Below are 12,698 nucleotides of genomic sequence, written 5' to 3' on the forward strand. Positions count from 1 at the left end.
AATCTCGCATCAAGATCCATGAAGGAAATTATCTTTGATTGTTCTCAAGTCTATCACAAGTGATTATTTATTCAGGTAAAACCATCTAGTACCATCGGGAGCACTTATATTAGCAAGTTTCTCTCAGTTGAATAAAGTTGATTAGGAACACACTCGATTGCCGTTGATGCGATCGATCAATGGATTGTATTAAGTTGCAGTATCTCAGCTAAACGTTATATTCCTCGCGCGTGTTCATCAGCTGTCTTCTGGGATCAAGACGATGGCTTTTCGTGGCTCTTCCAAGAGTTAAGTTGCATGCGATGTCGGATATATTGTGTGTTATTGATCTCTGATCAATTACTATACAAAAAGGATTTCACAATGCATCGGCACAAGCCGCATTAGCGGTTTCCGCAGTGATCACTCTGCTTGCGTTTCTAATACGTCTCCAGTGGATGTCGTCCTTCGTTTCTGCAGTTATTACTTGATTAACAACCTTAGCTCGTTCATATGAAGTCATCAGTATACACTAAAAGAGGTCAAAATGTCTTTCTTGTCAGCAGATTGTATTTACATGCCTTTGAAGGTATAACAATGCGTTTGGATGATAACCTGCCCGATGTTGTTAACTTCACGTATGTCGCTGTCGACCGCCGGTGTCATTCCGAAATCAACCGAGACAATTTTGGATGATAAGCGAGTTTATCCGGACGAATAAAGTCATACGCTCCGAGGTTAGGAAATCTTAAAGTGAGTAGCTGAGTTTGGAGAATTGGGTTTAAATTATATGTGGATCCAGTCGCACTAGCTGTTGTGACCCGGACATATCTTTGAAGAATACTCCGTGCTGTAGGTATTGGTAATACGGGCGGCCCTGGGGGTGTTCATCAAAACCGACAGTATTTCGGATATAGATCGTCGACTAGATCCAAAAAGAACCGTACCAGATACTCCACAGGACGCAGTGGAAACAATAGTTGTTAGGAAGAAAAGTAAAGGTTATATTACAAAATGAACGAAGTTAAAGAAAATTAGAAACATAACCAACAGTATATGTAAAATGCAACGAACAATTTATTTCCCTACGAACACAAAGTGAAAATTCAAAAAACACGTGGAGTATTACGAATTAAATTCCATATAATCATCAATGTCCTATCAATTCGCCAAAATTATAGAATGTTCTACTTAAATTACAAAAGTGTTTACTGTGCTGATTGTGCTGCTGAACCTAAATTATTGAATCAGTGATATACCAATAGACTTTAAAATTTTGAAATACCAATGGTTTCAATGTGATGCTCAATGTACCACAATGATACGATCAAGTATACTTCGAAAGAGTTCTCAATATCAGAAAATAAAATTTAGTGAATGAGCACATTGCGATTTCAATCGATAATATAAGTGAATGATTTCTCCCAATGTGTATATGATCATATCTCAAAATGATTCTTCAGACTGATATTACAATATGGATCAAGATTGTTTACAAAACCTCTTTTGTATATGGACTGTCACCAGACCTATGATGCAGCGTCATGTTTAGGGACACTTATCATTTCCATTGGAAACAAAGTTTACTTCACGTTCTTCACATCACATTTATTATATTCATTCAGGAGGAAAAGCTACAGAAAGAAAAAGTAAGTGTTAATGTGCATACTTTCAGTCAAAGGTAAACAGCTCACATTCAAAAAGTAAAAAATCCACGCAATTCATTGTAACATTCATGTATTAGTAGCAATGCGTCTAATTTAAAATTAATTTAACTCACCTATTGTCTCTAACTCTAAAGTTAACAGGTAATTAATCGTGCAGTTTTTCCTTCATTCAAATATCACTAACACTGCTTCACATCGTATTAGGTTAATCGAAGTATTTATTTCAGTGCATAATGAGGTAATAATCTGTTTGAGTCTAATAACACCTGATGAATGTTGTACCACATTTCGAAATTTGATACAACGAAAGGAAGACGTAAATTAGTATTACAATTGCAAAATAATAGCCCAAGGTGCCTATCATATTTAGAATTTCCTTACGATTACCTGATTATTAAATTAACAATCAGCGTGTGGGCAGTATTGACTGGAAACGTACATATCGACGAATCCAAAGGCTACGAAGCCAATTGCTTTGTTGTGAGTATTCTCACAGTCCTTCGTTTGCAAATCAGTGATTACTTTAACTCGCTGGTCTTTTAAATTAGTGGAAACACACTATTAGTATGTTTTATGTTGGTCCCATAACCCAAAGTTAGTTAGTAAGTTAGCATATATGTTATAAGTTTTAACTGGATATTCTTACTGTAACAATAAATATTTACAAATATCTCATCGCTTGTGTGGGAACAAGATTATCGCTCTGTCTGTCTCTGTCTGTCTCGCGCTTTCTTTATATATATGCTCGTATCTGCTTATATTTCTGTATATTATGTGCTCATGTTTTATCCATGAGTGCAGGTTGTGCATAACTGACTTTTGTCAGAGCCTCCAAAATTGAAAACGTGCCCCGTTTTCATTATTCATTGAACGTATTGCTAACATGTACAACAAACACATTGATTCCATTATTAGCTTTGCAAACAAAAAACAAGCGTTTTCACTTATTATAGTATTCTACCAGCCTCGTAAGCACGTGATTCGCTGTCTCGTGTCGATAAACACTGAAATCCCTGGTCTGTACTTAAATAATAAGCTTCGTATTGTGAGTCATTTTGTCATCAGGAATATACACATAATACATCAAAATAAAAATGTATTCTATACTTTAAATTCTAGCATTTAAACTTAAGTTTATGAAATGTACAATGAATAAAAATGAATTTAAAATCCGATGGGTGCATCTCAAAATAATATTTTATTTGTTATTCCTCCCACCGGAAGACTGGATATCTTGCTGTAAAATAAATATAGGTCCAGTCGCTATATCGACCATCAATCTTTTTACATTTCTTCGCATTTATTTCGTTAGATACAAATTATGCAATGTGCTAATTGGAGTGATTTAACCCCAAAATGCAATTATAATAATCAACATGTATGTAATGCCGACGGATGATAAAAAATTATTTTGATTAACAAGACAAGTTTACATCTTCATACATTACAAATGTAGCCAATTAATGGAAAGCAGAAATTTTTATAATTGGTCTCATGGTTTTCTTAAATGATATCTTGTTCGCAATTATCATGTATATGCATGAAATATGCATTCATGGGCATAATGTAATAAAATGCACGAAATTTTACAACCTCATGTTTTCAACAATTTATTTTGCAAATATTATAAAACATTATTAATTCGAGGTTTTTTCTTCTTATCTTTTCTTTGTTAAATCATATGTTTAGAAGGGATTATTGCAGGCAAGACAGTTTGCTTGGCATCGCTTGTCACATAAAAGCCACATGACTGTATGAGTCTAAAACCAAACACTAAAAATAGATGAACCAGATTGACAGCTGATAGAAACTCCCCTTGATGAAATCAAATATACTAAACAGTGCAAACTAAACTATTCATAAACTATTTTTATATTACAGTATCAAAAATTACAAACGTAAATCTTCGCATTCGGTTTGTGTTTGACAATGAGCCTTCCATCAAAGACCTCACGTGGCTCAAATGACTGGTCTCCACTCAGTCTAGCCAGCTTGTCCCTAATAAAATGAACGCGGATTCACAACCGAAGAGTCTTTATCAGTTTCTCTAAACACAACGTTATTTCTGAGCTTAAATACGTGTTTCTCAAATTCGATAATTACGACTGTGCGCATTTAAACATACGACGCCAGAAAATATTATTCCTCTCTGTCAACGTCCATGAGACCAACATACTAAACTTCCATTTGCGAATATATGCCTGCGTATGCACTCTCTCTCTTGCTTGAGAGCAAAGAAGTGGAATTTATTTCACCTTGTCTAATGTCAGATTTGTTCTATTTTTTTCAGGACGAAAAAGAGAAAAAACAAAGCGTTAAGTATTGATATCACTATTTTTAGTAAGAATACATCATGAATAGTCCAATGTTATTTTATGATTGCTATGACACATATATTTTTTATAAATAATTATTTGCCGAATTCACCTCATTTTTCACCAACTAAATAGTTTTAAACCCTGTTCTAGCTTATGACAAACAAACACTGATATATATATATATATTTGTGGATTACGATTCAAACAAGAGTATTTCAATGATAAAGATGATTTTCTGGCTGTAATGATCTTTTATATTCTTCAGCGACAACAATATTGTCCAATTACCTGTTGCAGTGAATATACCATTGATGCCAACGTGGTGCCATTTTCCTTTAGTTCCAACAAGGCATCATAAGAAGTCTTCTTGTGGAAATCTCATATTAATATGACTTTACATTTTGGAGAAGCAGTGCTTTGTATATTTATTTGCATTGTGTACTTTAACTATTTCCGTGATTGAATGTAGAATATTACACTATGTCTACCTGATTTTGTCATGTTTATATGTGATAAAATGTTCACTCAACCTAAGTTCCAGGCATGAAACTGTTTACAAATTATTGAAATTTTCCATAAGGAATAATCGGTTTTCAATTTCTTTTGTGTTTTAGGTCAGGGGAAAATTTGTATATTAACAGAGGTTCTATAAACAGTCTTCTTCCCTGTTCTGAGCTCAGTACAAACAATCATTTTAAGCTGTGTTTCAATATAATTGTATAGGATTAATTTATATAAATTTATTCATTGGAATTACAAAGTGCTAATTAATATTTTGAACTAAATCGCTAATTTCATGTGTGTATATCCAGGAGCGCATGAACTGGGTCGGAACACCAACATGTCGTTGTTTGCTTCATCTTTGCGTTACTGGCTCTTGTTAGAACAAAAAGTAACATTTACTTAGTTCTCCTATGGGGATACTGCTTTAAGCACCGACAAGTTTATAGACTAAATAATTATATATTTGTTTCACGACCGGCTTATTATGATATAGCGTTGTCTGCCAAGCTGTCCATTGTGTTCTTTCCTTTGTGTTGTCTTACTGACTCTCCTGCCAATGTCATTGCATGCTTGTGTCATTTATCGGTCCAGGTGACAACTGACCGTTGGTTGGCTTGATTACATGATATGCACATTTTGACGGCGATATGGGCGAAGCAAAAGCAAAACAAACGCTTTACAAATGCAAAATTGATAATGGGGATGTCTGCTGTTTTTATTGTCTGTACTAATCATCTGCGACAAGGTAGAAAATTTGAAATTTAGAGACCTAAATGCGAGACAACCACTGTGGTAGAGTAGTTCAAACGACAACTATTGTGGACCACCCAGGTAAAGACAGGTGCTCTATTTTCCATTGCGAATTGCGCATGCGTATCTTCCCTTTCTGTTGAGAGCAAATACATGATGTTTTCTTCACCATTTTTATTATCTCACTGATTATATTCTTTCAGGAAGAAAGGGCGAAAAACGTCAGAGTAAGAATCGATATTTCTGCTTTCAGCAATTATGTGTAACTTTGGCTTATTACATGCTATCATCTACTCTATCGTGTACTTAAAAATAATTATTTGTAAAAGTTACCTCATCGGTAAACACGAAAATGTAATCTCTCTTTCATACTTTTTATATATATTTAGGCTTAACTATTAATACCACCATTTCATGTCACATTGATTATCTTAATGATTTAGTTTAGCCCGTTAATAAATTATCTCATGTTTGAATCAATAAAACTACATTGTATAATGTTGATATCTACTACAAAGCAATAAGTAATTTAGAAAGAAAACTAAAGAAAAGTAGTTTGTGCAGATTATATTTCTATATTCCCCACCATTACTAAACGAAGAATCAGCCTGTAAGCAGTTTCGTCTGGAAAGGTCTATATATCAAGGCCTCATCAAGGATGCAAAGCCTTTTTCATGTTGTCCTCCCCATAGTCAGATCTCTTACTAATGAAGGAATTGTTTCAAACCCTTGTCTATTACCTCTATGTTCATATATCGTATATTTATCGCTTTCATCAGAAGGAGACATGACATGTTATAGTTGCAGAACAACGATGCTTGTTTTAATTAATTCGTGCAAACATTCATTTATGTTGTTTAATCGTTTACACATTTGTTTTAAGACGAGTTTCTTATGAAATGATATTGTCCATGAAAACTGCACATCTTCTTTACATGTGAACTATGACATTACAAGATAAGTTAATTTGCTTTTTGTATTTTTTTGTCTGATATATATATATATATATATATATATATATATATATATATATATATATATATATATATATATATATATATATATATATATTGACTTGCAAGTAAGCCTGGTTTGTTTCACGGATTTTGATATCGGTTTTTTATATTCTTTCAGAAAAAACAACAAATAGCTGAATATGTAAGTATTGGTATATATTGTGTCAGTCATTAAGAAGTATTGATATATATATATATATATATATATATATATATATATATATATATATATATATATATATATATATATTGTGTCAGTCATTAAGAAGTATTGATATACCTCGCGTCAGTCATTAACAAGTATTGATATATCTCGCGTCAGTCATTAAGAAGTATTGATATATCTCGTGTCAGTCATTAACACCAAGTCATATATAGTCCTTTAGGCCTGCTAAACTTTATTCAAGGTTATAGGAAAGCAACATTTTTAACTGTTTTAATAGTTTAAGCTGGAAAGATTACTTTCAGTCATGCAACAGATAAAATCAAAACGATCCTATTGTACGTGCATAGATATGCCTGTTGTATCTAATTATGTTAACAAACTCATGACAAGTGTGTTTTTGGATAAATTAGATAAATACTGAAATAGGTCTTGGTAGCATCTGTTAAATTTAGTGCTGCCACATTACAACCTTATTAAAATCTTAGTTATTTTACTTTCCTTTGTTATTTATTGTATACATATTAAATGGCAGAATTACACAGATTATGTTCGGTACTTTAGTAAATAAGGCATATTCATGTTATTTACGGAATACAAAACATTTGAAATTGAGGTGTTGAAGGACGCTACGAATACCATATCCCATGCTATATTCCATATCCATTATAGTATTCGTTATTTATATATCTTTAAGGTTTTCCTACACTCATTTTGAAGAACAAAGACCATTCTATGAGATATGCTATCTGCACCTTCTATGTAGATTTATAACATGGAATACACTTCAAACATATGCATCCATAATTTGTTTTAGGCAGTTCATTCCACTGTGTCAAAGGTCAGAAAACCAAAGCAAAAGCAGTCTACACGTTGCCATATACTCAGAGGTCGTAACCCAGTGCCCAGTGAATATAATATCTATCTGACAAAACTGTATCTCTTTTCCCTATAGGTATCATACGCATGGGCAGTATATACACTTTGGTGAATATATTGCCAGTAGGAGCAAAGGTGGTTACAGAGAGATAGGCTGAACAATCATACCGAAATAAAATCAAATGTACTAATTTATCATGGGTATCAGATTTATCAAGCCTCTACTAGTTTTTAGAGTGATAAGTCATGCCAGTTGGCACTGACTTGTTTTACAAGAAAGGAACCAATCCCATATTAAATGTATCCGGTACTAAAATGGACACATGCAGCAGCATACAAATAAAATTAAATGTGACACCCACACTATATATCTGGTCCACTTGTTCCCATTTTGTGTCTCAGTACGCAGTACTGGTGAACAGTCTTTAAACAACTAAAATTACCCATAAATGAATATGTTTAGCAAAACATAATATAGTTTACAATTTATCATAATGGAGATACCTATGTGATGAATGTGCTTTGTATCCATTTAGAAGATGCTAAAAATAATAGTTTTACTATAGAAGTTTCTTGTGTAGGGTTTACGCAAAGAAACCTATAATGGAGATATGTTTTAATATTCTAGAAAATCAAAATAAAATACACATTTCCGTTTTGAAGCAACAGTTACATAATAAATGTTATCCTTAATTATACCGAACGTTTTATATGCCCAGTATATATGAGAGTTTATAATTAACTACATTCCTATTAGTACCAAGTACCAAATTAAATTACCTAGCCGACATGATCTACAAATACAATCTATGAAAATAATGATTGAGTTTAGGCATAAAGGAAACGTATTCAACAAAGTTCTAAGTCGTGCTTAGCCTCTCAGTTAACGTTACAGCAGAACCATATATAGGCAAATGATTATAAAATAAAGCTTGTTTATCGTATGTAAATCAGACATATCATGATCATAACAAGGCCTTAGAAGAACACAAATCAAAGGAACACATTCAGTTCATTGAAAAGTACAATTTGTTAGGTGTGGTGGATCTTTTTTGGAACGTGTCAGACGGAAAGAATGTTCACATTTTGGAACAGCTGTTTGTTATTGGAATGTGTCGGCGTAATACAAAAGTATATGTGCATGTTTTGAGTGTGCTGTTTTTATTTGAATATGTCAGATGGATCAAATCTATATCTAAATTTTGGATGTAATCCTTCTCATTGGAATGTGTCGATCGGAAAAACCGCTGTCAACATTTTGGGTGTAGTATTTCTTATTGGATTTTGTCAACAATTTGGTTGTGGTGTATCATTATTGGAATCTGTCGGACGAAACAAATTATGCTCACATATTTGGTTTAGGGTTCTTTTTTTTTGAATGTATGGGACGGAAACAATATATGTTCATAGTTTGGGTGCGGTGTTTTGTAACGGAATGAGTATTGCGAAAGAAAATCTAATTCCAAGTTGTATGTCTTGTCCATCTTATTGAAAAGGGTCGGGAAGAACAAATTTCTGTCCATATTTTGAGTGCGCTGTTTGTTATTGTAATGTTTCAGGTGTGTTGTTTGTTCTTTGAATGTGTGGTATTGGAACAATCTATATGCAGATTTTAGTGTGGTGTTGTGTTATTGGAATGCGTCGGACAGAAAATGTCTATATCTACATTTTGATCCTTGTTTCTTTTTGATCTGAGTTCGTACACATTTTCGGTGTGATGTTTCTAATTCGAATATGTGGACGGAAAACATCTATTTCCACAGTTTTGGTTGTGCTATATGTTGCTGTAATATGTTGGGTGTGATGTTTCTTATTGCACCATGTTGGAAGGAAAATAAGATTTGTCTACATTTTGGGTATACGGTTTCTTACTAATATTTGTCAAACTGAGACACAAGTTATGATTACATTGTGATTTTTCTGTTCCACATTTCAGCTTGTCGGTCAGACACAAAAATGTATGTCTATATTGTGTGTGTACTGTTTGTTATTGCAATGTGTCTGAGTCTGACGTAAATAAAATATACGTCCACATTTTGGATGTGCTGTTTCCTTTTGGAATCTATCGGAAGGAAATAATAATATCAAAAACATTATTTGATGTGGTGTTACTTATTGCAGTGTGTCGAAAGGAAAAGAAAATATATTCCTGCATCTTAGGTGTAGTCTTTATTCTTTGAGTGTGTTGGACGGCAACAAAAATATCTGTCCATATTCTGCCTGTGATGTTTCTTATTAGAATATGTCGGACGTGAAACATGTGCTCATATGTTTTGTGTAAGGTTTCTTATTGCAATGTGTCGGAAGGAATACATTTATTTTTAATTTCTGTGTGTATTTTTTTTCTAATTGGGATATTGGGAAGATAATGGAAGTTTTGTTTTTCTCCAATTAAAAAGGTATTGTCCAGATGTCAAATTTCTTTACAAATGAAATAAGCTTTATTTGCATTAAACGAAGTAAATTTCGCCTTTTATAGTATCATGTTTATTATGTTTTTTTTCAGCGAGAGAGGTACGGATATGTAAGTATTATTATTTTGTAAGTACATGCATTGTCAAATAAATGTAACATTAATATAGACGCTCTGTTAGAACTAATCGTAATACAGAAGAATGATCATTTCATTTATAATGTAAATATTTTTCTATTTTAGGATCATATGTCAATACAAATTTTTGCATCACATTAGGTTATCCTAGTGGTTTTTCTATATTTATAACGAAGTTATCAGTTGTTTGACTTAATGACATAATACGTGTATATAACTTCTACAGCGAGAAAAAGGAGTAAACTATAATAACAAAACTATAAATAATAAGATATAGAGATTGGATTGCAAGTATGTCAATGGCCGCCTGTATATCTAGTGAAGGAAGAACCTGGGAAAAAACAGGAATAACTACCAACCCGGCTGGCAAGTTTTCTTACATACTCATGTTAGCCAGTCTGAGACTCGAACCCACGCGGATAGATATGATATATAGTGGTTTGTAAAGGTCAGCGCCTTAGAAAAATATGTCACTCACACGGGGTCTCATGTATGTATGTATGTATGTATGTATGTATGTAAGCATCTCTATATTCTCTTTAGCGGAGATAACATTCGGATAACACCATACATGATTATTAAAGATACTAAAATACAGCTGAGAATCGTGTGAAAAGATCAATCAATATATATAGAACATAAAATGTTTTAATACATATAATGATATAATTATATGTTGCATATTGTGGAGCTCAATATCGCTTAGCTTACAACGGCACACATCTTTAAACAATTAAATGATTATGTTGACATTAAAGTTCGTCTTGCTTCATCTGGTATAGACTGATACATGATAACAATGATTATAGAATAGGAAAGAGGATCGTTATACACGTTACAGATCATGTTTGAGATTTCTGCCGTAATTATTATCCAGTCTCCTGTTATGGTTGTTCTAGACATAGTATAGAATTTTATTTGAACAAGCATCGTAGGAAAGTATCAGCAATACTTTATCAGATTGTATCCTTTTGCAAGTTATGTCGTATTTAAAACTGATTAAAATAACACAGTTGACCTAAACAACGGCACGGAGCTTACAACTGAAAGCTTCTTGAACACTTAAACACCATAAACTACTCAGAACTTAATATAGATGAGTATTGTCTCGAAGTGTTCGTATGTTGCAGTTTTTGTGATGAGTGTGGTTTACAATTAGCTTATACAAACCAATCCATATACTGTCGGAATAATGATATAGTACTTCAGACTTTTAATTTCGAAACACCTGGTCATTCCCGTCGTTCCACCGATATCAGAACAAAAAGGCTACATTTCTGGTGAAATATCTTGAAAACGTTAGTTCCGTCTATTACAAATGTCCACACGTAATAACTGTTTTATATAGTTTTACATAATATGAGGTAAAAAGCGTAGGGTGAATAAATGTGGTTTTGTATATGGAAAAACAACTCCGAATGTAGAGGTGATAGACAACGCCACACTGATATCGTTGCTAAAAAATCGATTTAGTTGTACAATAGTTTTAAAGACGTGTATTAGCCCATATTCATTAACTTTTAATAACAACTTCAATACAGCCAGTGGCCTACCTATGGACATATTGGCCAATACTCAATGAAATGAATGCATACTTGAACACTGCTGCTGTACATACTCACTGTATACGTAAGAGTCAACTAATATAGTTATTATCGACGATAATGCTGCCGTTTGACTAAATTGCTTCATTTTCTTGGAAAATGTGTTGGCAAAACACACTTTCCCCCATATATCCAGTATATCCTAAAGAAAGATTGTAAATGGATACAAACGATATGTTACGGGCCTCATTTTGGAAATACATGCTTTTAAAATGCTTGCGATAAAAGTATGCAAATTCGGCCAAATGAACTCTCCTGATTTACGTCCGGTAGTATCTGTGGGACTACAGCGATACAGTTAAAATAGTTTGAATTTGTAAGTAAACTATTTTACACACTCTACCCAATTATGTTCCGTTCTTTGTGTGTGTGTGTGTGTGTGTGTGTGTGTGTGTGTGTGTGTGTGTGTGTGATTTAGATTTTTAAAGTAGCTTTAACAATTTTCCAGTGATATCGCTTTGATGTCTGCAGTGTGGCAGTTTAAAGTGAAGTCAAGCATTTGGGCATCATGCCGCAGGGAAGTATCATCATGCCCCACCCAGTCATGTTATCCTGACACACGGCCGACCAGTCATGACAATAACCTCTTAATGCTGAGCGCCTAGTGAGGCAGCTGTTAGCACCATTTTTTGAAGTATTTGGTATAACTCGGCCGGGGATCGAACCCATGACCTCCCGCACCCGGGGCGGACACTCAAACCACTAGGCCACCGGAGCGGTAGAGTATTCAGTTCTTTAAGAAAGGATTAGTTAGTATGGAACATCATTATTTTCATACCTATGGCGATTTTGCTCGTCCGAAGCATACGATTGGTCTGGAAATAAATTATGAATTATCTCTGAAGTACCAGGTAACACCCAGTATTATTGAATATTTTAGAGACTTTTGACACCTATTAATACCGTAGTGGTATAATGAATCACAAATCTTATAACATAATCTTTGATAACTTCTGCTTCAAATTATTATAAAAAATACTAGATGGCGAGCTGCGATATAGAAAGCTACTGTTCAGATTTGATAGCGTTTTTGTCAAATTTATAAACTATTGCCTGCAAGTTAATCCTGATTAGCAATGCAACAATGATTGTTTTAAGCTACTGTATGGTAAACAAGAATCATCATGAATAACCAACGATATAATCGTTCCCAAGCGAATTTCAATGCAAGTACTATTTACAGTGCAAGGCACAATTAAAGATGATTAAAATGTACACACCAGTAATCAAAATAAACCGAAATAAGCAGAACATAGAAAAATGGCGC

General features: G+C 33.5%; 1 protein-coding gene across 1 annotated transcript in view; it reads left to right on the top strand.

Annotated features, from left to right (window-relative positions):
- LOC149774016 (E3 ubiquitin-protein ligase TRIM45-like) overlaps nucleotides 1-12,698 on the top strand; it is a 74,273-nt gene that overhangs the window by 37,392 nt on the left and 24,183 nt on the right. Inside the window, exons 8-12 of the mRNA XM_089945898.1 lie at nucleotides 1,605-1,628; nucleotides 3,937-3,960; nucleotides 5,422-5,445; nucleotides 6,353-6,376; nucleotides 9,783-9,800. Coding sequence (XP_089802024.1) covers nucleotides 1,605-1,628; nucleotides 3,937-3,960; nucleotides 5,422-5,445; nucleotides 6,353-6,376; nucleotides 9,783-9,800 — 114 coding nt within the window. The remainder of the gene's footprint in view (nucleotides 1-1,604; nucleotides 1,629-3,936; nucleotides 3,961-5,421; nucleotides 5,446-6,352; nucleotides 6,377-9,782; nucleotides 9,801-12,698) is intronic.

This window comes from Sinohyriopsis cumingii, unplaced genomic scaffold, assembly GCF_028554795.1.
Source record: "Sinohyriopsis cumingii isolate HCF-2022 unplaced genomic scaffold, ASM2855479v2 utg000452l, whole genome shotgun sequence".
Taxonomy (NCBI): domain Eukaryota; kingdom Metazoa; phylum Mollusca; class Bivalvia; order Unionida; family Unionidae; genus Sinohyriopsis; species Sinohyriopsis cumingii.